A 27,627-nucleotide genomic window follows, 5' to 3' on the forward strand; every position below is an offset into this window, starting at 1 on the left:
AAGAGTGAAACTCTATCTCAAAAAATAAATAAATAAAAATTAAAAAAATAAAGAGAAAGTGAGGCAAGGTGGGAATACTTTTGCTGAAACATATGCAAGGAAGTCTTGTTGAAAGATTGCTGAGCAGCGATGTTAAGAAAGAGCTTCAGGAAACATGGGGTGAGGACACCTCACTGTCAGATGGTCACCATTAGCAAATAGCTCACCCCAATTCTTTCTTGTTGTGATGTAGAAATGACAGGTTGGTTTCTAACAGTAATTCCAATAGAAATCCAACAGTAATTGCAATTGACTTTTATTTTATTATTATTTATTTTTTTTTTTCTTTTTTTGAGATGGAGTCTCGCTCTTGTCGCCCAGGCTGGAGCGCAGAGGCACGATCTCAGCTCACTGCAACCTCTGCCTCCCGGGTTCAAGTGATTCTCCTGCCTCAGCCTCCCCAGTAGCTGGGACTACAGGTGTGTGCCACTGTGCCTGGCTAATTTTTGTATTTTTAGTACAGACCGGGCTTCTCCATGTTGGTCAGCCTGGTCTCGAACTCCCGACCTCAGGTAATCTGTCCACCTCGGCCTCCCAGAGTGTTGGGATTACAAGCATGAGCCACCGTGCCCGGCCTTTCTTTCTTTTCTTTTTTTTTTTTCTTTTTTTTTTGAGATGGAATCTCACTCTGTCGCCCAGGCTGGAGTGCAGTGGCACGATCTCAGCTCACTGCAACCTCTGCCTCCAGGGTTCAAGTGATTCTGTTGCCTCGGCCTTCTGAGTAGCTGGGACTACAGGCATGCGCCGCCATGCCCGGTTAATTTTTGTATTTTTAGTAGAGACGGGGGTTTCACCATGTTGGCCAGGCTGGTCTCGATCTCTTGACCTCGTGATCTGCCTGCCTCGGCCTCCCAAGGTGCTGGGATTACAGGTGTGAGCCACTGCCTGGCCACTTTCTTTAATTAACTCATTTGATCCTCAAATCAACCCAAATGATGGAGGCGCTGTTAGTGCCTCCATTTCCGAGGTGTGGAAGCAGAGGCATAGAGAGAGCGGGCAGCTTGCTCATAGTCACGCAGCTGATAAGAAGTGGAGCCAGGATTGGAATGCAGGCCTTCTAGCTCCAGGCCCTGCAGATAAAGCCATGGCCTGGTCCAGCCCCTCACTATACTAACTTCAGTGTTTACTCAGCTGACCTGCAGAAGGCCCGCCCTGGCCACACAGCCTTAGCCCTCTCTTGACCTCAGCCTTGCCCTTGACGCCACCACCACCACTGCCCAGCACAAAGCACGGCTCCTGACCCTGCTTGTCTTTGCAGATAAACAATGGGTGATTTTTTTAGTACAATTACATCCCACGCAGCTCCTTCCTTCTTTTGGGAGCCCTTCCCTGTTTTCCTCTTACCACTCCTTCAAGATGCTTGAGGAAGCCTCAGGATGCCACTTCCAGGGAGCCCATCCTGATCATCCCTATCCTCTCCACCGGAGTAAGGCCTTCTGTGAGCTTCCTCAGCACTGGCCCCACTCTGGCCCTGGTCTGAGCCTGTGCTTCACCACACTGAGCTCAGAAGCATAGGGGTGGGCTGAAGGCCTCCCAGAGTTCCAGCACCACAGAGATGAATGCAAGATTGCAAGGTCCAACAGCAGGAAACCTCAGCTTCTGTCATCTTTTCTGTCCTCAGAATAATTTTGGTCCCTGTCCCAGCCTGTCCCTGACCAACCAGAGTTGACTCCTCTGGCGTGGACTGGAGCAGAGACAGAGAATTGGGGTGGCTGGTTCCTGGAGGGGCTTGCAGGAACAAAATCCATGTAGGAATTTTGGCTCAACACCTCTCAAGACCCACCTAGAAGAAAGCGCATGCCACGTGTAGGAAGTTGTCCAAGGGAAATAACCAGGCAAGGGCAGAGCTGTCTGCACCAGGACGTTCATTTCAGCATTGTTGATGACACTGACACATTGGAAGCAAGCTGGGTGCCCCTTAACTGGGGATGGGTGAGGCCACCAATGCCACATCTATGCCTCTGCTGCAGCCTCCGTCGCTCTCTGCTGATCAGTCATGATAGCCACACGCCCTCAGCCTGAAACCCTTGAATGGTTGTGCCTGTACCTGGAACACTCTACCCGACCTGCCCGTCCTCACTTGGCTACCATTTACTCCTCAAATGCCAGCCCAGTCATCACTTCCCTGTGAGATCCCTCCCTGACCAGGTCAAATCCCCCAATAACATGTGTCTTCTTCCAGGAACTTGTCACATCGGCCATGGTCTGTGTACAGAGTGAAGCTTGGTGTATCTTTCCCCCCTAGTTGGACTGTAAACTCTATTAAGGTAGCAATGGATCTGCTTTATTTCCCAGTGTAAACTCAGAACCTAGAAAAGTGCCTGGAACACAATAGGCACTTAATATTTGTTGAATGAATGTCTGATGAATGACTAATGGATAGAGGCCCGTATTTATTGGCAGGGCACACACAGGAAGAGTCCTGGAGGAAAGAGCAGCATGCTGAAGTGGAGTCACAATCAGCAAAGGGGCTGCAGGTGATGCCTCTGTTCTTCTTGCTTATCTGTATTTTCTGCTTCAATTAACTCCCATTACTCTGTGATTAGAAAAGTGCACACCTGGGGGCTTGTTGAAATGCAGATTCTGATTCAGCAGGTCTGGGGCCGGAGAGTCAGCCTTTCTAGTGAGCTCCCTGGGTGCCGGGGCTGAGGACCCAGTGTGAGCAGCGAGGTTGAAGAGTGTCGCATGAAGAGGAGAAGGTGGTTAGAGAGCCAGAGAAAAGGGGAAGAGAGGGAAGGGGAAGGGGCAGAAGAGCAGTCACACAGGTGGTGAGGCCTCTGGTCATCTGTCAGCCCCCAGTGCAGGTGCCAGGCAAGGGAGAGAAGAATGCCCGGACACTGCCCTGAAGCTTCCCAGGGCACAGTGGATGAGAGGATGGAAGGAGGCCCTGCGTCGTGGAGGGTGGATGGAGAGATGGTCAGCTCGGGGCAGCACTGCTGGGTGGGGTGGCAGGTGTAGTTCGGGGATTAGGAGCCCCACATTTGACTTTTTCTCGGGCATCTCCTAGTGACTTGCTCTCCACAGGCCTGGCTCCATGTCCCTCTCTCACATGTCCCCAGTCAGGCAGGGAGAAGTGACAAGTTCGTAGCGTCTTTCAGACCCCAGTGGCAGTATTTGTTGGTTACACTGGGCTGGACTTTGAGGAGGGGAAGACCCCTGTCCCACTGGTGCAGCGGTGGCTCTGAGGCCCCCACCTCCCTCCTGCTGAGGGCAGAGCAGCCCCTGGAGTTCAGCACATCTGCTCCCTGAGAGCTCGGCTGATGGGGCAGACTGGGGCCTGGGTGCTGGGTCCTTTCTTTGCCGGGACTCCCAGTAGGCAAGGGATGGGAACCAAGCGGGCAGAGCCTGGCAGGACAGTCAGAACTAGAAGCAGAAGCCTGGGCCTGTTCCTACTGCTCCTTGGGGTGGCAGGGGGAGCCGTGTTACAAGACAAACAGGCAGCGGCAAGGCAAATTGCACATTTTCCCCAAATACAGGCCCGTCCACGGCCCCGGGCTACAGTCATCCCCTCAGCTGCCACGGAGGGGAATGCATCCCCTCCACACACTTACCCCTCGAATAAACTTCCTAGCCCAGCTCCAAACACGCCACCTGCTCAGGCACCATCCATGCCTCCCCACTGCCTACAGGAGAGGGCTGACTTCTTTTTCGTTCTCTTAAAGAATTTGAGCAAAACTATACCCCCCAACATTTTAAGTCGACATCTGTAACTTCATCCTGTTTAATGTTATACTTTCATTAATAGGAACTAGAAAATATTAAACATTGTGGCTGGGCATGGTGACTCACGCCTGTAATCCCAGCACTTTGGGAGGCTGAGGTGGGCAGATCGCCTGAGGTCAGGAGTTCAAGACCAGCCTGGCTAACATGGTGAAATCCTGTCTCTACTAAAAATACAAAAATTAGCCGGCGTGGTGGCGGGCACCTGTAATCCCAGCTACTCAGGAGGCTGAGGCAGAGAATTGCTTGAACCTGGGAGGCGGAGGTTGCAGTGAGCTGAGATCTTGCCATTGCACGCTAGCCAGGGTGAAAACAGCAAGACTCCGTCTCAACAAAAAGAATATATATATATATATATATATATATATATATATATACAATGAGGGCTAAATGTAATTGGAAAACGTTATGATACAACTTGATGAAATAGCTCTCAATTATCAAATTAACTCACTCAGAATCTGAAGTTATGTGAACCTTTATTGAGTGAATTGTATCCATTTTGCATTTCCAAATGTGGGAACCCTAACAGAGGCCAATCACACTGAGTCGATATCGCTGGCTTCTGCTCCCCAGCTGTTGTGAATTCAGAGCATCTCAGCCCAGCTGAGCTGCCGCCAGGTGATGCTCCAAGATGAGGAATGACCCAGGTATCCCACAGCAGGACCTCTGGCCTCTCTGGGGGCCCAGGAGCTTTGAATGCCCAGGGCAACAGGGCAATATGCCATAACTCCATTGTAAACAGGTGAGAAGGTGAACCTAGGCTGCTGCCTGGAAATCCTCACTGCTTAAGACTGTCCCTGCAGGAGCCTAGAAGTTTCTGACCTTGCCTCCAATTGCCCCTCCCCCCCCCCCTGAGATGCCCCTTGTTCCAGCCCCATTCCAACTTCACCCCCTCCCAGAGCCTCCTCCACCCCATCAACAGGGTGCAGTCTCTTCTTCAAGGCTCCAGCACCTTCCATTCTGTGAAGGTCCTTTGAGCCTGGACTGTCTCTCTCGCTGCCCCGCATGGAGGAGCCCCACCTGACTCAGAGCTCTGCCCCTTCCCAGCCTGCCCCCAGGACGCTGCTAGCACATAACGTGAGCTAAAGAATGGCAGTGGAATAAATACATGGGCAGGCAGGCATCAGAAGCAGATGCCAACGTCCCTAGGAGGCGATAATGGCAACTCAACTATCTGGGCTTGGAGACAAAATTATCCACCTGGCAGCCAACAGGAATCGGCCTCCAGCTCAGGTGCCTAAGAAACAGCTCTTAATAATTTTCCTTTAATTTAGAACTTGAGCCTTAATTCCCCTCCCACATTCTGGCTAAAACTGCCATTTCAGTTTTTCCTTAAAACTTAACAAGGGTTGGCCGGGCGCGGTGGCTCATGCCTGTAATCCCATCACATTGGGAGGCTGAGGTGGGTGGATCACGAGCTCAGGAGATCAAGACCATCCTGGCTAACACCGTGAAACCCCGTCTCTACTAAAAATACAAAAAATTAGCCGGGCGTGGTGGCGGGCGCCTGTAGTCTCAGCTACTCAGGAGGCTAAGGCAGGAGAATGGCGTGAACCCGGGAGGCGGAGCTTGCAGTGAGATCGCACCACTGCACTCCAGCCTGGGCGACAGAGCAAGACTCCATCTCAAAACAAACAAACAAAAACTTAACAAAGGGATTACATTGTCGCATTTAACTGCCCTCCCCTCAACACTCACACACAATCCACTTGCCCACTGCACCCAGGAAGTGGATGCAGGTGGTCAGAACTGCAACTGTCACCTGCTCCTTTGCCATTTTAAGATACTTCAGCTCCAAACCCATGATATTGAGGGGAAAAACAGAAACCTAACATGCACAGGCCGGGTGCAGTGGCTCACGCCTGTAATCCCAGCACTTTGGGAGGGCAAGGCTGGTGGATCACGAGGTCAGGAGTTTGAGACCAGCCTGACCAACATGGTGAAATCCCGTTTCTACTAAAAATACAAAAATTAGCTGGGTGTGGTGGCACGCACCTGTAATCCCAGCTACTCAGGAGGCTGAGGCAGGAGAATTGCTTGAATCCAGGAGGCGGAGGTTGCAGTGAGCCGAGATTGCACCACGGTACTCCAGCCTGGGTGACAGAGTGAGACTCTGTCAAAAAAAAAAAAAGAAAGAAAGAAACATGCACAGCCTCTTCTAGCCACTCCCTTTTCTCTTCCTCTGTGTTTGTCCTGGGCAAGTTGCCAGGGAAAAGCTGAGACCATCTTTGAACATGGGTGAGCTAAAGCCAGTCCTTCCCCATCTCTGCAATGACGGTTTGGAGTAGACTGGGACAACGGTGGCCTCCTCTGCTCTGCCTGCACACGCTGACTGGTGGTGACCACCTGGATGCTGGGTTGTAAGGAGCGCTGAGGGAGTCCTGCTTCTGCAGGGATGCGAACGAACAATATCTGATGGGAGCGACGAGCAATATCTGCTAGGGCCAGAGGAGGCAGTGTGGAGACACACATGCCCGGCTTTTACCAAGTAGGAAGAAATTCAGACATTGAAAACTGGTGGCCAGGTGGGGCTTCGTGGCTCATGCCTGTAATCCCAGCAGTTTGGGAGGCTGAGGCGGGAGAATCACTTGAGCCTGTGAGATCGAGGCTGTAGTGGGCTGAGACTGTGCTACTGCACTGGGTGACAGAGTGAGACTGTCTCAACAACAACAACACATACAACGCAACAATAGCAAAACACATACAAAAAACTGGTGGCCCAAGGACAGTTGTTTTGCCTCACTGTGGGTTGTTTTTTATAGTTTTTAAAACTTGAATTTTATTTCCATTATTTATCTATTAGGTTTTATCCCAAGAAAGCTGGATGAGGGGAGTCTGGAAAACCAGAGGAATTGGCCCCAGTGGGGCTTTGTTCCCATCTGGCCACAGCAGCTGGAGCCAAGCGGGCAAGGCCATGCAGTCCAGGTCACCAGCATCTACCTCTGACACCCTGGCTGGGGTGTGTCTACCTGGCCTGGCAGCATCCATGTTTGTGACCCCTAGACTTGATTATTGATTTGTTTCTGTTGGTCCAGCGAGTGGCAGAGGGGACTGCTGCTAAGAAACAACTCCTGGAGAAGGTGTGTCACGGTCCCCAAGAGACTGGGGATGGCTGCCCTGGACCACCTAGGGAGACAAAGGAAGAAAAGTTCACATTTATTGAGCATCAAATGTTTGCTCACCACTGTTGTGGGTTGTGGTGGGGGGAGGGGTGGTTCAACACAGGAATTCATTATGCTCACGAGGCAATGCTGTGAAGGAGGTCACATAATTACCATTTTGCAAACAGGGAAACTGAGGCTCAAACACGAAGATTCCAAGGTCATCCAGCAGGTGAGTGGCAGAGGCAGGATTTGCTTTGCACCTGGGCCCCGTCCACCAGGCTCACTGGCCACTGCTCTTGCCCCCTGACTCTCCCCCGTCCACTGAGAAGGACCCCGACAAGGAAGCTACTATGCTTGAAAGCAAGGAAGCAAGGGGTCTTTCAGATTCCACTTTCCTGGTTTTTGTCAGTGGCCTTTATGGGCTTTCAGTGAAGCCTCTCCAAATGAAAGTGGTTGCCTGATGAGCTATGAAATCTTCCACAGAGGTTCATTTGCTAATTACATACAACATAAAACTTAACAAAGTGATAGACGATCACCCAGCCTGTGGCCTCAGGTTTTTCTTCTTTTTTTTTTTGAGACAGAGTCTCGCTCTGTCGCCCAGGCTGGAGTGCAGTGGTGCAATCTTGGCGCAATCTCGGCTCACTGCAAGCTCCGCCTCCCGGGTTCACACCATTATCCTGCCTCAGCCTCCTGAGTAGCTGGGACTACAGGCGCCCGCGACCATGCCTGGCTAATTTTTTTTGTATTTTTAGTAGGGACGGGGTTTCACTGTGTTAGCCAGGATGGTCTCAATCTCCTGACCCTGTGATCCACCGCCTCGGCCTCCCAAAGTGCTGGGATTAGAGACGTGAGCCACCGTGCCAGGCCTTTTAATTTTTATGAAAAACATTTTTCCTTGTAAAAAATATTTTTCTATGTTAAAGTTTTTTATGTTAAAAGTTATTATTTTTTTTTTTTTGGGATGGAGTCTTGCTCTGGTGTGATCTTCGCTCGCTGCAACCTCCACCTCCCAGGTTCAAGTGATTCTCCTGCCTCAGCCTCCTGAGTAGCTGGGATTATAGGCACATGCCGGGCTGATTTTTTTATTTTTAGTAGAGACCGGGTTTCACCATATTGGCCAGGCTGGTCTCGAACTCTTGACCTCAAGTAATCTGCCTGCCTCATCCTCCTAAAGTGGTGGGATTATAGGCGTGAGCCACCATGCCCAGCAAAAGTTTTTCCTTATGATTATAAAATAATTCATGAGACAGTCCACAGCTGAGCTGGTCTGAGGGAAGTGGGTGCAAGGCTCCCACAGTGGATGCCCCTACCCAGGAGGGCAGAAGGTACACAACGGGGGAGCAAACTCTGGTGCCAGTCAACCAGGATTTGAATCCTGGTTCTGCCACTTGCCAGCGTGTGACCAGGCGAGTGGCTTCACCTTGGCCTCGGTTTCACCATCTATAGGTGGATGGGCCTGCCTCCTAGGGCTGTGGTGGGGATGAAGTGAGCTGGTGACTGGAAATGCTCAGCATGTGCTAGCAGGTGGTGTGCAGGAAACAGTGGTGGCTTTGAGCATTCGCCCCGCCTCTCGGCTTCTTCCAACCATCTACACAGATCTACACAGACTGCTGGGAGCCATGCTGGTGGCCAGAGGTGGTTCTGTCAAGTTGGCTTCGTTTGGCGCTGGCCCAGATGGCTTGGAGTTGGCTGAGAGGAGTGGTTTGGAAGAGACTGAGTCAGCCCTCTCTGTTTTCTGTCCTGTGGTCCCTCCCTTCAGCCAATTCTCCCCTGGGCTGTGTCTGGTGGGCACTCTCAGCCTGTTCTGAGTTTCAGCCTCCACCCGCCCCCCTGGACCCTGCTCCTCTCCACACTGACCTGAGGCTCAAGATGTTCCAGAAAGTAGAACCCAGAGTTGGGGAAACCTAGAATCACATTCCTTCATGGGGGTTCACTCATGCATTCATTCCACAAACCATCCTGAGAACATCCCTCCCACTGTGGCCCTGCCATAGGGCTGCAACAGAGGATGAGGCTGGGCAGGATGGTTTCATGTGGGCACAGGACTCACAATGATGGAGCGATGTGTCCTGTGGAGCCACATTCCCATCCACTCCCACAGCAGCCTCTAGTGTGTGGCTGACCACACCCTTGCCCAGAGAAGGAGATAGGAGCGCAGGAGGGGCAGGCCCGGCATCGCACAGCCTTGCTGTGCCCCGTCCTCAGAGGCTCCTGACTGGGTGCCTGGCTAGGCCTGAGGCCAGGGATGCCCAGGACACCCTGTCCCAGCAGGATGGGCTGAGAGGGCCCAGAGGGAATCCGCAAAAGGAGGGAACGTGAGAGACGGAAAACATCTGCCTTCACTGGATTCAGCCAGAAGGGAACCATAGCATGTTTCTTATCTGTCACGGGTTGCTGCAACACTGCTGCCTACCACGCTGTCCCCAAGAACCATCACTCTTTTCATAGCCATGGGCTGCAGGCCAGGTGATCCGGGATGGGCAGGTCCCTTGCAGGTGTCCTTCCTCCTGCTTGGATCTGCAGCTACCTGGGCTTCCTGATTACTACATCAATGGCAGGGGCACGAGGAGGGTGAGGGATGCCCAGCACTGACCCATGGTCCTTCTCACCCATGCCAACCAAAGCAAGTCACATGACCACACTTAGCCTCAATGGGCAGAAGGAACTGCAAAGGCATGTGGGAGAGGGCATGCGCAGAGGGAGGCTGAGGGTTTGGGGACAGACCCTCAGGAAGCACCTGCTTCCTGCTGGGAGCCACTCTGGGTGGGTGGTGGGTAGGACACATGTCAGGAGGGCCCCTTTGCAGGTGAGGAAACTACTGTGGCCCAGAGAGATAAATAATTTCTCTCCAGCCCCAGAACAAGGTGGGCCTAGGCTCCTGGTCACCTGATTGCTAAGTTCTCACCAGCCTAGACCTGTGCTACCCACCCCTGACGCCCCAGGTTCAGTGCTCCCTGCTAGTGAGTGTTCGCAGACTTTGTGATGTAACATTTCCAGGATGCGGCCGGGTGCCATGGCGGGCTCACGCCTATAATCCCAGCACTTTGGGAGGCCGAGGTGGGCGGATCACGAGCTCAGGAGATCGAGACCATCCTGGCTAACACGGTGAAACCCCGTTTCTACTAAAAATACAAAAAATTAGCTGGGCGTGGTGGTGGGCGCCTGTAGTCCCAGCTACTCGGGAGGCTGAGGCAGGAGAATGGTGTGAACCTGGGAGGCGGAGCTTGCAGTGAGCCGAGATCACATCACTGCACTCCAGCCTGGGCGACAGAGGAGACTCCATCTCAAAAACGAACAAACAAATGAAAAACAAAAACAAAACAAAACAAAACAAAAACATTTCCAGGATGCAGGAATGCACATGTGAGCAGGCACAAAGACACACAGAGAAACAGAGAATAAGAGTTCACTTTTGGCCAGACTTAAGAATTCTAGAGAAAAAACAATCTATATGATATACTATATTTTTAGTGCTAAATGGTGCTAAAAGCCTTTTCTGGCAACCATTAGAGATACAGAGTCGCTTGGTTAGCTTGGGAGCAGAAAGCTGAACTGTGTGGCATCACCTGGTTTTGTCAACGTGCCTTCTTGGGCACTCACTTGCTAGCAAGATCTGGCTGCGTCCAGATGCACTTGCATTTGCCAACCTGAATGTGCTTGAAAATGATGCTCACCCTTTAGGGTGAATAAAGCTCAGACCTCCAGCTCTGCCAGGCCCCAGAGTATCACAGATGGAAGAAACCATCACCATGAGACAGAAATCTCAGCAATGATCACACCCTCTTAAAAAACCACATAGAGCTTTATTAAATAAACCAAGTAGAAAGGCTCCTATTTACATCCAGGTTGTCAGTTTGAGCTCAAGTAATATGCAAGGCACAATTCTTACTTTCTCCAGCTTTAGAAAAATCAACCACATGGCCCAGCCCTGAAGGACTGAAGGGAGCTTGTGCGGGATCTTATCATCCTGGACTCTCCACACAGCGTCCATGCATGGATGGCCATGGGCATGAGTCTCTGGATCTCCCTGAGGGTGGCCCAGCCTCAGCCTGGAGCACAGGGGCCTGTGATCTGAGAATCTCAGATCCAGAATTAGGAGCTGGGAAGAGAAGACTTTTCCAAGGGTCTCCTCCCCCAGCCCCTGGGGAGTCCCTTCTGGATGGGCAGGCCCTGGGCTGGTGGCCGCCCTCCATCTTTGGCCCAGGCCAGGCTCTAGGGCCTGCTGGGAAGCTGCCTGGGGCCCTGCGCCTGATGAGCTGCCATGAAAGTGGCCGCCTCTCACACTGGCAGGCGGTGGCTCAGATCTGCTGAGGTTCTGGAGTGGCACAGGAACAGGAGGAGCAAATGACACTGGGTCTTTGTGCTGAGGCACGACACAGCGGCTTTCCGAAACACACACACACAGAAAATACAACTCCTGCTGCCATCTCAAGGACATTTTCCTAAGGACAGTCCTGGTGTCCTGATGGAGTGAAAGGGATCACACTTGGGATGTCCCAGCAGGGCCTAAGCCAAGTCCACCAGATGTCTCAACAGCTTATGAAACAAAAACAGAGGACTGAAGTCTGTTCACAGTGGCCCGTGGTCGGGCAGCAGCCCTGGGTGAGCTCCCTTGTTCTCCAGCCTCTCGCTCACCCAGCGCTTGGCTATCCTGGCCTCCAGGTGCTGGTTCCTGAGGCTTCCCTTGTGGCAGTGGGGCAGATACAGGGACACTCACGTCCCATTGCTCCCCCAAAGTCCTAGCAGCAGCCAGACTAGGGGAAAAGTAAGTTTTCACAGGGGGAAAAACCCTACCAAAAAACCCCCTAAAGTAACTGGACAATCCTTTCCCTGAGACCACTACAGTAGCATCACCTACAGACAACTTCTAACTGCTCAAAGTCCTGAGAAGGGAGAGATTTTAGCAAGGCTAGGAAAATAAAAATGCAACAGCACATTGTCCAGAAACCCTAGACAACCATGCAAAAAGGAATGAGCCAAAAAGTCTTAGCTTGGTAAGACTGGAAAGGAAAAAAACCACACATTTAAGACTCCTACATAAAAGAATGAGCTAATGGGCAGAGCTGAAACTACAGCTCTGTGTGAACAGAGACGGCAGTGAAGCTGGCCTGGGGCTGGGGCACTTGTCTGGAGGGGCTTGTTCCAGTGTGAATGCAGCAGGGATGTCCCATCTTGGGGGCGCACGAGGCTCGGCTGAGACCCATCGTCCGGGAACCTTCACGTGGCCTAGTGGGAGGCATAGGCTGGGCTCCACAGCCCTGAGGGAGGGCTGGCTTTGCGAGCAGGAGGCAGTGCATCGGGAGATGTGGGTGATGAGGCAGCGAAATCTAGGGTAGGAAGAGAGACAATGTGAGCAGCAGAGCCAGGGAGAGCGGCACACTCCTCAGTTACACAGCCAGCATTCAGCAGGTGCCTGCCTCGCCCAGGACACACTCATAGTGATGCCCCGAGGCCTCCCCGGCCAGCAGGGGAAAGTCCACGGGCACCTGCTGAGCTGGCCTCATTCACACAGAGAGGCCTGGGACGCCACCCTAACACCCAGGAGCACAGAGCCTTCCGGGGAGAACATGCCTCAAGTTTCAGGACCACAGCAGCATCTGTCCAGGGGGCATGAGGCAAGGAGGCCCCGTGCATCTGAATGCAATGCAGCCTCGGGCAAGAGAGCCACAGGAACAAAGACCCCGAGGGGAGCAGCGATTCTGCAGTGCTCCGGAGACCTTGCAGAGATCCAGGTGTGGCTCCCAAAACCCAGGGAGGAACACGCTGAGAGAGGCAGCCTAGAAAGGGCACGCACCTGCTGCCAGAGCAGCTGCAGAAGGCAGCAGAGCCGCGAGGAGGCCGAACACCCATGGCCTCCCCTGGGTACCACTTCACAGGTGGAGAAGTCGTCCGGCAGAAGGCAACGGTGTGTGGGCTCTCCTTACCCAGGAAAGTGCTTCTACCCACACAACTGGGTCTTCTTTCAAAAAAATTCAGGGACCCCCCTGAAGCTGGTCCACGGGCCCCCATGTCAGCAGTCACGAGCTCAAGGACTCTTTGTATAGGGGAGAGAACCCTCAAATGGGAATCAGGAGACATTAAAGGGCCTTCGCGTACAGCAGTACAGGCTGGGCACTGCATTGTTTGAGAGAGAAACTGCATTCACACAGTGAGGTGCTCCCTGGAGCGGTGCAGAGTCACCAGGGCTTCGGGGTCACCAAAAAGATAGTTGGACCATTGAAATAAATGAATTTGCCCCTTCTGGGAAATTTCTCATCAGAACTACCCAGAATCCCCACCTGTGAGTCAGCTCGTCCAACCCCAGCTTAGAGCCTTCTGAGGCAGCCTCAGCAAGTGGGCATCTGGTCCTAGCATGTACTCCTGCCTAGACAGAGCTCCTTGCTGCCCATACCTCCACCCAGCATGGCTCTACCTGGGGAAAGCTCTTGCTGAACCAGGACTGGCAGCCCCTCTGCCCCGACCCTCCTGGCTCCCACGTCTGTTCTCTGGGCCTCAGGCTCCTTTGGCCCAGGCAAGGGCCTGTTGAGACTTAGGGTTCAGGAGCCTTGACCCCTCCCCCAGGGCTCTTCTCTTTCTCAGCAGCTCTGCCTGGTTGTGCCTGCAGGGGGGCTACTCACAGTGGGGGCTGTGCCCAGGGCTGGCTCGAGGCGTGAGGGCTGCAGGCACAGCAAGATCCCGGGGCGTGCAGACAGCGTGGTAGGCTGCAAGAGCACATGGTTGGTTAGAGCAGGTCGGGGCAGGGGAACAGACCCAGAGATACACGCAGCCTCCTCACCTATAATCATGACCGCTGTCCCAGCCAACAGGGCAAAGAGCGTGAAGAACATGACCTGGTAGGAATCCAGGAAGTGCTGAAAGAGGCTGGCTCCATCTGCCATCAATGGGAAGATGAGTTACCAAAACCACCAGGCCCACTGTGGTGTCCCATCATGTTCCTGCACTACTGTACATCTATAGGGCAGTCCACAGGCCCCTCTTAGACGTAAGGATGGTGGTCTCAGAGGGCCAGGCCACCTGCTGGAGGCCCGGGCCCACAGCTGTTCTTGGTACCCTGGCACTTCTTCTCCTGGTGCAGGCTGCTGAGCAGAGGAGGGGCAGAGCCCCTGTGGCTGCCATGTTGAGAACAGATGGGAAAGCTGGGGAACTAAAGCCTGCATCATGGCCCCAGTGAGCAGAGATCACTTTGAGGGACATTCTGCATTTCTGACTCCTCCATTTCTTCACCTCAGGTTTCTACTGATAGCCAGGACCACTCCTGCCTGTCCCTCCCCACCCTGGTCTGTCCCAGATGATGTCGTTCCACAACTCACAAGGACCGGGCCCACGGCGATCCATCACAAAAGCCACTGTCACTGGGATGGCAATGGCTTGGCTGGTCACGGAGCTGGAGAAGGTCAGGGTAGTGGACAGAGGTCCCTGGCTGCCAGCCGCGGGGTCCGAGATGCCGACTGTGTATGTGATGAAGCTGGGCCACCCAAGAGACTTCTCCTTTGCGAATGCCAGCACGGCTGGGGACCCGGATTTCACCTGGAAGAGACATCAGAGCTGGGGGTGCACATTCTGCAGAGTGGAGAGACCACTAAGTGGGGCCTCAGGACCCCGAGGTGGGGGGACTGCTCTGCATGGCCCATCTCTGGAAGCACCCCCGCTTCAGCCTGACATGCTGGGCTTCCCTCCTGGGGCCTAAGGGGTACAGGTGGGGACCTCTGCCCAGGTCACACCTCATGGGCAGGTAATGACACCTGGGCACTGCTCATGGATGGCATGTAGTCTACAGAGTCGGGAAGCCCTGTCCATACTCAGGGTATTTTTTGAGGGAAGGAGAAATCAATATGAATGTCAGAATCAAATTCAAGCTCATTTAGTTCTAATCAACTGCTGCTTACAAAAAGGCTAAACCAGGCCGGGCACGGTGGCTCACGCCTGTAATCTCAACACTTTGGGAGGCTGAGGCGGGCGGATCATGAGGTCAGGAGACTGAGACCATCCTGGCTAACACGGTGAGACCTCATCTCTATTAAAAATACAAAAAATTAGCCAGATGTGGTGGCAGGCGCCTGTAGTCCCAGCTACTCAGGAGGCTGAGGTGGGAGAACGACGTGAACCCAGGAGGTGGAGATTGCAGTGAGCCAAGATAAGATAGCACCACTGCACTCCAGCCTGGGCACCAGAGCAAGACTCCGTCGGCTGAGGCACGAGAATGGCGTGAACCTGGGAGGTGGAGCTTGCAGTGAGCCGAGATTGCACCACTGCACTCCAGCCTGGGCGACAGAGCAAGACTCTATAAAAAAGCTAAACCAACACACGAAGTATCACCAAGCACCAGCTCTCCAAGGCAGCAGCCCAAGCTCTGCTCACGGCTGGTCTCCAGCAGCCGCCAGCGGGCCGGCCCTCCTCCCTCATCAGTGATGCTGGGCATTTCCTGCCTCTGCGGGAGAACACACGGTCACGCTGGCTGCAGTAAGGCAGGAGGAGGAGCAGGAGGAAGTGCCGAGGAACTCCTTGGTTCTCTCACCCCAGAACTCTTCCCAGCCTGCCAGGCTCCGGGCCTGAGGGATCATTCACCCCCCAATCCCACCCCATGGCTTAGTCATGGGGTAAGTGAGGCCTGGAGAGAGGGGACTTGTCCCAGCAGGGATTAGGGCTTTCCTCCCTGCTCTGTGGTGGATGCTCCTGCACTGAATTCTGCCATGCCACGCACCACACGCTCACTGGCACCTTTTCTGGGTTCTCAGTGCTGCCCCCACAAGCTTAACTTGTAGCTGGGGAAGACCAGCAGAGGTGGGAACAATTAATACAATCACGCAGCCTGAGAGACAGCAATAGTGCTATGGAAGAAGAAAAGAGTACTTCAACTTAAAAATTCTAATTGTAAAAATAAATTTTAAAGAGAGCTGGCCCAGGACATCCATGCCACATTCCCTCTTCCTCCAGGGCCTTCCTTCCTGACGCCCCGACTCCGGCCTGGCCTGAGGCATGCAGATGCCACTCACCTCCAAGTTCTCCAGAACCTCTGGGGCACCAAAGACCCTGACCTCGGAGCTGGTGTAGTGGTTGCTCAAAAGGATTTCAGCCTGGTCGGCGAAGAGACCTGGGCTGAAGGGCACCTCAGCCCCCACCTGCTCTGTGGAGAAGTGGCTGCTGGAGAGGGAGGCAGTGACCACCAGAGCTGTCTTCTTCATGCTCAGGTGCTTCCGCTGCTTGTCCGTCAGCCTGTGCATTGTGATTGAGCAGAAATACTGGCCTGCGGAGACAAGGGTGTATTGTCTTTTCCCCTCTCCTGCCTGTGCACTGATGTCATTTCTTCTCCCTGCTTCTCTAACCAGGGGACTCCTATGCATCCTCCAGAGCCCAGGTGAGAAGTTACCTCCTCTAGGAGTCCTCCTGGGAATCCCCTGTAAAGCCCTTGGCCAAGCTAGGATATCCTCTGTGACCAGCAGTCCTCCCAAGTCCCCCTGGTGTCAATCCCCAGGCTGGGCTCCTGACAAACTCTGCCCTCCAGACAGATGGCCATGGTGAGCTGGGCACGTGGAAACCCCAAGATGCCCAAAAGACAGAGACTGTCTCCAAGTCCCTTTCACTTTCAAATCCTCGCAGTTACCCAGAGCAGCGTCAAACTGTGGCTCCACAGTGAACACATCTTGAGATGGGAAATCAAAGACGGCTGGCTTGAACTGGGACTGGCAGCTGATGAGGGTCTCTGGGTGCAAGGCCTGGATGACTTCCCTCTGGGTGGAGGTGCACTCACCTAGAGAGGGGAGAGACGAGAGGGTGTGGGCTAGGCCCGATGGCCACCACACCGAATTCCACCAGGCCTGCACAGGCTGGCTGGGCTGCAAATGCCACCTGCCCCTGCAAGTCTTCCCGCAGGGCCCCAGGGCGGCTCAAAGCTTTGAGATGCAGCCAGGATTGGTAAAGCCAAGGACATATCATATGGAAGAGGGTGCCATTCGGCATCATAGGGAGCTTCAAGTCAGAATTTCAGCATTTGTTCTAGACCTTGTATCCAGGGGCACAGCAGATGGGCCGGGCCCACTAATGCCTGTCTTCTGTCCCTGTCAGCAGGGGAAATGGCAATTTACTTCTGCACATTCAGAGGACACTAGTTCTCCACTAACACCTGAGCAGCATTTTGGCAATGGCACAGTGCTGTCCACTTGCACTAAGGAAGGAGCAGAGGCTGCCATGATGGAACAGAGCTGCCTTGTTAATCAGGACGAGAAGGGCGGTGCTTCACTCTGCCAGTGAGGTGGTTTAAGAAAACAGCCCTGTTGACTTACTTATTTCTGGCAGCTGCTGTTCAGGGCTGTCATGGGCAGGGGATGGGATTCAACATTCTATGCATGACCTGGGAGAGGTCGCTACAAAAATTAAAACCAGAGACCGGTCCTGCTAATTCATTAGCTTCTGGGATTCACGGTGGGAAATTGTGGCTTTCTTTGCTAGGGTGCCCTCGGGCTGAAGTCACATTTCCAGTGCAGAACAGGCACCTTCTGGGAGTTGGGCTCCATTATGAAGATTCCTTTCACTGGCTCAGCTTTTGGAGGACTCCAATTTCAGAAACGCTGGAAGGAGTGGACGAGTGGGGGCTAAATGCCCTCTCTGGAGTTGGTGTGAGTGTGAATAGGAAAAGCAGACAAACTCCATCCAGAGGACACAGGAAGCCACCTCCCTGCTCCCAGGTACTCTGAAGACAGCCCAAGCCCCTCATTAAGTACCTCTCAGGTTAGAGCTTCTGTCTCCCACGGCAACAATCACTTTGGAGGCTGTAGCCTCCTGGAAGCTGGTCTGGATGGGGTGGAGGTGACGGGCCATGATCCTCTGAGGGACGCCGACCATGACCTAGAGAGGGAGCCAAGGAGGCTTCATGGAGCGCTGCCTGTGTCCCAGTCCATGCTGGGCGTTTCCACAACCTCACCCTGCAGTCTGTCACATAGTGTCACCTGTTTCACAGGTGGCAACACTGAGGCTCAAAGCCTAAACGCCTTGCTAGAATGTGGTAGAGAGGGGGTTTGAGCCCAGTCTGGTCAGACTTCACAGCCCAGTTCTCCCATTGAACAAGCTGCTTCTCCCAGCAGCTGACTGGACGCTGAGCAGCGGGCCTGAATTCATTAATCGATCTGGGTGGGCTGAGGATTTTGGCTCTTGGGACAGCCATGATCACTTCTCTGTAGTACAGCACCACCCCCCACCCAGAATCCAGTCTGCCCAGATTTTCCCAGCTGTTCCCCCTGGGCCCATCCTGTACCTGGCCACATCCAAACAGCCCCTGGAGACCTCCCTGCACTCCCTTGGCTAGGACACCCTCCCATCTCCTCTGCAGAGCCCAGCCTCATCCACCCTTCAGGCCCAAGGCCACTTCCTGCAGCTGAAGGCCCCCCTCCCTCTCTCAGCAGGCACCAGCGCTCCCTGCCTCTGGGGGGTCTGATTTCTACCAGTAGGTGAACTTCAGAGCAGGGATGCGATCGAAGCCCCTGCAACTCCCAGGGATGTGGCCCATGCAGAGCTGCAGGTGACCAGGCCTGCATCACTGTCAAACTCATGGGGCCTCCTCTCAGGGCTCACCACCATCCACCTCCAGGGACTGAGAGGCTGCGTCCCACTCCCTAGCCTGGGACCCCCCAACCCTGGCTCTCCTCTCCCCTTCCTACCTGTCCACCCTCAGAGAGTGCCCAAGGCCTCCTGGCCCCTCTCCTGCCTGTACTCCCAGAGTGCCCGTGCACTCCCACCCACTCCCAGGGCTTCAGAGGCTACCTCTGGGCTGAAGTCCCCACCCTGTCCAGCCTTCCTCACAGCGCTCCTGCCGTACCTGCCCAGCTGTGCCCCGCTTCACCTGGGAGAGCTGTGACATCTCTAGCTCCCCGGCCCAGGCTCCTCACCTCCCTGCAGGCCTACCTACCTCTGTGTGCCCCTCTCAGCAAAGGACCAATAGCAACCTGGTCACCCCAAGCCCTTCCTCCCCTCCAGCCCCACTTCTGGATGCTCATGGAGCTCTGATGTGCCTCCCTCCCTCCCATCTCTCCCAAACCTGCCTTTAGATTCCGCCCTACCCAGTGATCCCAGCTGAGGGCCTGGTCTCAGTCTCTGGCCAGTTACCCTGTAGCTACTGCTCTCTCGAGCTCTTCCAGGCGCCAGATAACCTCTCCAAACACAGCCTTGGTCTATAGCACTGTTTAAAAAACTCCAATGAGTGTGGCATAAGCTTCTACCCCTTCACCCTGGAACAGCAGCAGCAGCAACTAATTTCTGCTGAGCATTGGCTATGAGCTGAGCACCACCCTAGGGGCTTCCGACGTGCTAACTCACTGAATCCTCACAATGCTATCATTCCCATTATACAGGCAAGAAAACCAGTGCATAGTGAGACTCAATGATTGCTCAGTCATAGCCTTGCAGTGGCCAAGCTGGGATTCGACCTAGACCATCTGGCTCTAGATGCCCCACCCTCAACCTGCACCAAACTGCCCGGAATCCGGTGCATTTTCTGATCTGATCACAAAGCCATACCATGCTTCTCCCACACCCTCTGTTCCAGCCCCCCAGGCTCTGCCCTTGAACCCTACACACCTTTGTCCATGCCACCCCATCCCCCTGACCAGAGGCTCTTTCCAGGAGAGCAGAGCTGTATTGTCACAGGATGCCTCTGTCTGCAACTGGCTCGCCCAAACTGCAGAGCCGCAGCACTAAACATGCAAACTATTAGGTTAAACTGCTAGGTTCCATAAAGCACATGTTGCCTCTAAAAATGAGATACATTTGGATCTCAGCCAGACTTGGCCCACTGATTCCTTCTCAACTGGAGATGAATGGAAGAAAGAGCAGGTTTTGTCGCCTCCAGACTCAAAAGGTGACTTGCACAGGGAGTCTTAACTTTGCAGGTGACAGGGAAGCACCGGCTCCCAGGAAGTGCCCACTCCGGGGTTGCCAGACCCAAGCCCACGGGAGCTGGAATCCACCCTACAAGGCTGCCTGTCCTCATCACACCCTCTTGAACATGGGGAGACTGAGGCCTGGAAAAAAAAGGAAGCTTGTCTGCATGTGAGAGCCAGCAAGTGGCCAGTCCCAGACTCATGACTCCCAGACCCCAACCCCTCAGACGGCTTTTCCCTAAAAGGAAAAGTCTTCATAATCCTCCCAGAAGGTCAGGCTCGCCTCACAGGCCACTGAGCCACGTGTGCCTCTGGCTGCTTAGAGCCCACCTCCTTGTAGGTCCTCAGGTGCCCAGCGACCTCGTAGTAAACCGTCACAGATCCCACGGCCCGGGCTACAGCCACACCCGTCTTGGGGTCGATGTGGAGGATGCTGTTGGCTGAGGAGCTCCAAGTTCCCGAGAGGCCTGGAGAGGAAGCACGGGTGTCAGCCCCCTTCCCATAGCTGGACACTCCAGTCAAAGCCCAGCTCACCCGGGTGACAGGCCAGCTTCCTCGCTGGCTGCTGCTACCCCCATGGGGGCTCACTCAGCAGCCTCAGGAGACAGCCACGCTGCCTGCCCCACTGCCGGTCACGCTCCTGGCTCCAGCCACCTGGAGCCATCAGCTCTCCTACCCTGCTGCACCTACCCTCTACAGGGCTGTGGCCCCTAGCACCTGCTCTCCCTGACCCACAACTCCCTGCCTGGAATCTCCTGACCATCCTGGCATGAAGCTTTAGCTGACGCCTTCCCAGGAATGGTCTGGTGCTGCTGCCAGGCCCTGCCCTCTGTAGCTCCTTCCCCAAAGCACAGCCCCTCTCCATCCCTTCGTTGCCTTATCAATTCCTTTTTAGCAAACAGACAGCAGGTGTGAGGCTCAGAGCTTTCACCACATACACATCTGAGTTAAAAGCCAATCACATTATATAATAAATACAATTAAAGGACTCAACAATAATCTATTTAGGGCAAATTATATTTGCTTTTCCTTAAAGGTAGTATTTCATCTCCTTTTAAAATGAATTTAGTAAGGTTAAAAAAAAAGGTGGAGACAATTTGAAAATAAAAACTAAGTAAACAATTGTACACATGTTCCACAGATGTACTACAGGTCACCTGGGCATGGCTGAAATTTGGAAGCCCCTGATTTAGCCCAGTGTCCTTCTTTGCTTAAGTCTCCCAGCCTGTGCTGTCCACTATGGCGGCCACTTCCGACAGAATTCACTAAAATGGTGAATTCAGTTCCTCAGCAGCAGCAGAAATCCGTGTGTCTCCTGGCTAGAGGAACTGCGTGAGACTGTGCAGAGGCAGGATGCCCCGCAGGAGCAGGGGACCCCGCCTCCACTTGGCAGAGCTGTTCCAGAAGAGGGCCGGCAAATGCTTTCTGTGGAGGTCGGACATAAGCATTTGGGCTATGCAGCCCATACGATCTCTGCTATGACCACACAATCTGGCAGTGGTAGGGTGACAATAGCCACTGACCATACATAATGCATGGCGCAGCTGAGTGCCAACAAAAATTTACGTGCAGAAAACAGGCACAGGCTGGATCTGGTCTCCGGGCAGCAGTTTTGGAGCACTGCTCCTGAGTATCCTGCAGGTCTGCCTGTAGGCCCCCATGACTGGCGCCGAGCCCCTGCCCAGGTAGCCCCCACCCAGCTTTGCAAGCGTCTGTGACTCCACAGGTTCCCTTGCTCAGGATCTATCTTACCTTCCAGGCTGGTCAGAACAGTGGCCAGACAGAGCACATCCCCCACGACCACGGCCCCGGACAGCTCTGGGGAGATGGCCTGTAGGACAGGCAGGGGCACGAAGTCCGAGAGGCCTGGGTGCTCTGCGTCCCACACACGGAGCAGTGTCAGGCCCACGCTGACTGTGCGGACAACGCAGGTGTTGTTGGTGGGGCCCTTCCCGATTTGCACAAAGTCGTCTCTAGGCACAGCAGAGAAAGGAGGGCTCTCAGTCTCAGGAAAGAAGCCTCCAACTCCCAGAGGTAGTCCAGGTCCTCTGCTGAGCAAAGCATTCAACTGACTGAGGTCCCAGATGTGGCCCCAACTTGAGGTTACCAAGCAGTGGCCCCAGATGAGGGACCACTGCAGGCAAGTGGCACAGGCTCGACCTCCTCACTTGTCATCCCAGAAAGCACACACAGCCCGCAGCCAGGCAGTGGCAGCATCATTCCTGCATTCCAGAAAGGAAGCTGAGGCCCCAAGGGGAAAGACATCCAGAGTGCTTCCTCACGCTCTTCCCACCAGGGAACTGGACATGCCAGAAAGGGAAGACTGCCCTTACTATGCAACCTGACTGCAGAAGCAGCCTCTGCCCCTTTCCTCCTCTGAAAAATAGGGATCATCACGTGCCCGTGACGCAGGCCTGGCATGAGCATTACATGAGGTCAGCAGTGGAGAGGCACCTGCCACAGGGCAGGTGCTCAGTCAATGTTGGCAATGGCAGCTTTAGTGCAGAAGTGTGGACTGCGTGGGGTGACAGTTTGGGTTAGGGATCGTGGCTGCATCCTTGCCTCCACACCTTCTGACCCTGAGTGCTGACTGGGTCTCTATCAGGTGCTCCTGCCACAGGAAGGCCAGAATGACCTACAGTGCAGCCAAAGGGCTAGGAGAACTGGGCTCCATTTCCTCCAAGACATGCCCTAAACTGATGGACGGCAATTCTGTGCACACACACAGAACGCCATGGTTTGCCAGAGGTCCTCATGACCACTCCCTCAGCTGAAGGAAAGCCCTGGAACCTAGGCCATATTGCCCAACATGAGAGGTCTGGAAACAGATTTTTGGTTGGTGACCTGCTCACAGGGCCCACAGAGGGCAGAGCTGGGGCTAGAACCACGCCTGACTCTAAACCCCAGTTCTTTCCATAAGACAACACCCCTGACACCTGTCTTTGAATGCATTCAGCAACAGGGAAACACAACTGTGGTAGGACCTGTGGGCAGCCGAGGCGAAGGGCCAATTTCCTGTGCCTCGGGGAGCACTCCCTGGAGCTGCCCCACGCCCTACTTCCTCCTCTGGGGGCTGATGCCTGTCTGTCTTCCTCTGAGTTGGTCTGCATCCCCCGAGGGCAGTGGTGCTTCCTCGTGGCCCTGCATGGTGCAGCATGCTCACATCTCTTAGAAACTGAAGTAACACACATCTTCCTTCAATAGCAGCAGCCTTTCTGTGTTATCCCCAGTTGTCTCTACCAGGTACTAGACAAGACTTCATAGAAGAAATGACCCTCGCCCACATCCTACCTGTTAGTGGCAAAGTTGAGGACCGAATTGTGAGCATGGAAGACATCTCCAGAGTTGTCGTGGAAGTGGACAGTGAAGGTCACGGTCATTCCCAAAGGCACGGCTACCAGGGCCTCCTTGTTCTGGGTGTGCAGGACAGGGCTCATGGAAACCCTCAGGTAGGAAACAGGGGATACCTAAGGGAAAACATACAGGTATGATGAGGATTCAGTGCCAGGGACTGGCCTCCAGGAAAACCCACCTCCCAAGGAGGGGACACCTGCCCCCAGCAGGATCCACCTCAGGAACAATGCGGGGCTGGACTTAGGGGTCCTGAGAGGAGTAAAGGCCACACTCCCCAGAGTGTCCCAACCTAGTGACAAGGTTCTTACCTCCCAACACAGCAGACTGGCCTCTCTATGAGAAAACCCACCCAGGAGTGTCCCAATCCATGACCTGGAAAAATGAGATCACTATTTACATTACAAGAGGGCTCCCTGGGCTGCAAATGTCCAGTTTCTTCAGAGAACCTGGCTCTCGGGGCATTTAAAGAAACGACGTCCTCCTTGATTGCAGGGGCAACACTAAGCAGGCCACAGCATGCCTGCAGGCCACCAAGGGAAGGAGGGAAATGGGGATTTCCGGAGCCCAAGAACCCAAGCTCCATAAACAGCAGCCCTTGTTTCTCTGAGTCCAGGTGAAAATCTATCCTGTCTCAAAAGCTAGTGCTCCAAAGGTCTGAATTTCTTTGACAAAGTTCAGTGGTGCAGTGTCTGGTATACAGCTAGTGCTCAAAACATATTTGTTGAAATAGGATGATCAGTCAGTCACTTTCACTCACCAAAAACTAGAGCGGGGGATTTTCTGCCAGGCACCCACTTTGAAACAAAAAAGATGTGAATTAATGAAAGAGGTCTGTGACCCAGGCAGAGTCTAAGGATTTAAGTGAGTGTGTGTCTTCTGTCATCCAGGGTTCAGCAAGTGGTGATGATGAGACACGGAAAGAAAATTCCATTCAGCAAAACCCCAGGACCTGACCCAGGGATGCTGATGGAGGTACCATCCCTAAGGAACACAGAACAGCAGAGGACAGTGCCATGATATGGCAGAAGGACACGGCCCAAACCAGACAGACCCCATCTCTCAATTCCCATGCAGGTTTGAGCAAGTCACTCTCACTCTGAGCCTCAGTCTCCTTGTCTGGAAAATGGGCCACCTCATTCTCAAAACCACAGTGGATGTCATGTACTGGATGTCACGACTTGTATGGCAGGTACTGAGCACACATTCAATGCTCTTAAGAACAGACCATGTTCCAGACACTGGGCTGGCCCAGAACAGAAGCTCCACCATGGGTGGTGATAACGTCAGTGGCCAGGCACGGTGGGTGGAGCACTGGCACTCCAGTCAGGAAGCTGTGGTGCCAGTCCCAGCTCTGTAACCTTACGCCAATCATGGACCTCACTGGGCCTCATCTATGAAATGAAGTTCTTGGAATCAATGATCTCCCAAGGATCTTCGGCTCTGATGACCAGAAGATGCCGTAGCTTTTTATCTACCTAGGACCTTTGCCCCTGAGTTACTCTTAAATGCCTATCTACAGTTTCTCAGCTGGAAGGTGAATATATTCACTTTTACGCCTGAGAGGCATATTACCTCAGTGCTATTGCTTTCATTACTCCAAAAAGGAGGAGAATGCAACCCTACCTTTACAGCAACAATGATGGTTTGGTTGGCCCCAAAGGGCTCTTGTGCAATCACTTCGATGGTGGATGTCCCGATCATAGACCCTGATGCTAGAAAGCCTTTCTCATCAACATGCACAACTGGAACCTTTTCAGGTCCATCCAGGACGCGGTAGCTCAGAGAGGCTGCACCATCCCTTTGGAAAACAAAACAGAGCTGTTTTTATAGACGGCAGCAGTGGGAGTGGGCCTGGACACAATGCCAGATCTAAGAGTCTGCGGCTCCCCATGCTCCTGGGAGGAAAAAAAAGGCCCAATCTTGGCCCCACGGGCCTCATGACCACGTGCTGTCAGTTGTCTGAGGCTTCATCAGTCACCCACAGAAAAGTAATTCAGAAATCCAATGGTTCCGAGCAAAGTGTGGCTTCTCACTCTTCCCAGAGCAGTGCCTGCCGTGGGTCGGTCAGCAGGGAGGGAGAGACTGTGAGGGCAGTTTCTTTCATCAGCTCCATGGGACATTTACTGTAAAATACCATTTCTGCAGCAAATTGTTCTCAATTTACTGAAGCAAGGCAGCCTGGCGTAGTGGAGGATGGGGCTTTGAGTCGGAGAGAATCCAAAGCCGGTCCCAACATGTCCTGCCACCAGCTGTGTGCACATTATGTCCCCTCTTCTCTCGGCGTTGACTTCTTACATGGTAAAAGGTGCGTAATGATCCTGCCTTGTCCTATTTCTAAGGACTGTCAACAGGATAAAAACAGGCTACCCACTAGGAAAACTGTTAGCGAACTACTGATACTATGCACTGGGTAGGAAGCAAATTACACTGTATCTTTTACCCTTTTACATATTTATTAATATAATAAAGAAACCCAGGAAGCAAAGGCCTCTAGCTCCCAGGGCTAGTTTCCATCATCTCTGTCTCTTCCACAGACCTATAGATGACTAGGAGCAAATGTTATTGCCTCTGCCTAAACATTCTTCCCCCATCAACCCCTTCCTCTTAACCTGGGGAGCTCTTATTCATCCTTCAACAACTCCATCCTTCAAGAATCTCCATCTGGGACATGGCTCCCCTAAATCTCCATGGACCGCACCCTTCTTTGGGCTCTGGTTTGAATATTACACCTTGCTTTTTAATAGGCTTCTCCTGCTACCCTCCTCCGGGGCACCCTATGTCACCCATATTTGTGTTCCTGGAGCCCAGCATGGAGCCTGGCACTTTGTTACTTTTGGCTGAATGAAAACATGTATGTGTTTCATGCAACATGTAAGTGTCCTGTGGCCCGTGGAGTCTCCTGCTTGGCAACTGCCATTCAAATGCAAGCCACTGTTATGAAAGGCATCCCCTTGGAATCAAAGGTAGGAATTATGTTTGCAGAAGAGCTTTAAACAGCTTTTCCCAAGCGTTACTGTGCAGCCCCCTCGCCTGGAGATCTCCCTAGGGTGCAGCTTCTCCCTGGGCAGGTCTGGGGTGGGGCTTGAGAGCTGCATCTCCTCTTCCCAGTGATGCTGATGCTTCTGGCTCGTGGGCTACACTCTGAGTGGCAAGTCTTGAAACACAACACTTCTAAGCTGGTGTTTTTTTCCCTTTTAAAGACTGAATTTTAGTACCTCGCATAAAAATGTTTCTAGGCTACAAGAAGGAAAAAGAGACCCACAGTGAGAAGTGATTTCAAGAAGCAGAGGAGCACCACAGAGAAGAGAAGGAGCAGGCAGAGGCCTCACCCATTCCAAGCACAGCAGGAGAAAACCTCCCTGAAAGCACCCATGGCTCCTGACAGTGTTAACACATGAGCTGTCGGATGCAAGCACAGCCGCAAAACTTTGCTAGAAACAAGAGCTGAGTCACGTACCTGTTTGTCTGCAGCTTTATATATGAGTTGGGCGACATTAATATTTGGTCTGCTTCTATTTCAGGGTTGAGCAGCTGCAGCTTCTCAAACACCTGCAAGAGAGGGCAAGTTTCACTTCCGATGGGGCACTGGAGTCACATCCAGGCCAGATGTCTGCTTCTCTCCTAGCAGCAAGAGCCGAGGAGGGGCCAGAGAGGAGAAAAGCGGCTTTCTCGCCTGTCAGGTCACTGGTGACATGATGTGAAGGGCTGACCTTTAAGAGGCCAAAGGTGTGGCCAGGTGCAGTAGCTCAGCCAAGGCAACACAGCAAACCCCCAGTCTCTACAAAATAATTTAAAAAATTAGCCAGGCATGGAGTGTGCAACTGTAGTCCCAGCTACTTGGGAGGCTGAGGCTTGCACTCCAGTCTGAGCAACAGAGCAAGACCCTATCTCTCTCTCTCACACACACACACACACACACACACACACACACACGGCCAAAGATATGATGAGAAAAGGCAGGCAGGCTCATGTTTGTGTAGACTAATGGGAGCTCCTTCAAGGAGCCTGGAAACACAGGCCTTTCCCTCCGTGCCCAGTGAGGGAGAACTTTACCTGCCAGGATGTGAGCGCGGAGGGCAGCACACACAACTCCAGCACCAGGGTCTGCTCAGGATAACTGAGCCTAGGCAAGGCGCCACCGAACTGCTCCTTTCTCTCACAGAGACATCCTGCTTCTCACTGCCACCATCTCAGAACAACCCCCGTTCTACCTCCCAGGCCCCTCTGGCTGGCTCTGGCCATGTTCTTGCAGGATCCACATAGACACACACAGGGGCCTGGTGAGGATCTCAGTCCGGCAAATGATCAGCCTCATGAGGTCGGCTCAGATCTGATCCTGGGATGCCCAGGTGCTCCAAGGCCCTGGTGGCTCCCCAAGCCCGTAGTGACAGCACTTACCTGAGAACTCCAGGCCCCTTCTCTGCAAGACTTCAGATGTGTCCACCACCTGCGTAAGTCCCCTCTCTCAGGCCCCTCAGGGCTGCTGCCTCCTCGGCCTCCCAGCCTGGCTCAGGGGCAGTCACTCACTGGCAGGT

The 27,627-nt window shown here is 53.5% G+C and overlaps 1 protein-coding gene across 1 annotated transcript in view; it reads right to left on the bottom strand.

Annotated features, from left to right (window-relative positions):
• Positions 1–10,652: 10,652 nt before the first annotated feature.
• The window catches only part of NUP210 (nucleoporin 210), a 106,131-nt gene continuing 89,156 nt past the window's right edge, over positions 10,653–27,627 (bottom strand). Inside the window, exons 29-40 of the mRNA XM_032149776.2 lie at positions 26,550–26,641; positions 24,716–24,890; positions 23,030–23,205; positions 21,491–21,711; positions 20,069–20,205; positions 17,588–17,711; positions 16,471–16,617; positions 15,863–16,113; positions 14,180–14,396; positions 13,645–13,740; positions 13,487–13,570; positions 10,653–12,196 (exon numbers count right to left, since the gene is read on the bottom strand). Coding sequence (XP_032005667.1) covers positions 12,096–12,196; positions 13,487–13,570; positions 13,645–13,740; positions 14,180–14,396; positions 15,863–16,113; positions 16,471–16,617; positions 17,588–17,711; positions 20,069–20,205; positions 21,491–21,711; positions 23,030–23,205; positions 24,716–24,890; positions 26,550–26,641 — 1,821 coding nt within the window. The 3' untranslated portion in view covers positions 10,653–12,095. The remainder of the gene's footprint in view (positions 12,197–13,486; positions 13,571–13,644; positions 13,741–14,179; positions 14,397–15,862; positions 16,114–16,470; positions 16,618–17,587; positions 17,712–20,068; positions 20,206–21,490; positions 21,712–23,029; positions 23,206–24,715; positions 24,891–26,549; positions 26,642–27,627) is intronic.

Source organism: Hylobates moloch, unplaced genomic scaffold (genome assembly GCF_009828535.3).
Source record: "Hylobates moloch isolate HMO894 unplaced genomic scaffold, HMol_V3 SCAFFOLD_4, whole genome shotgun sequence".
NCBI classification, from domain to species: Eukaryota; Metazoa; Chordata; class Mammalia; order Primates; family Hylobatidae; genus Hylobates; species Hylobates moloch.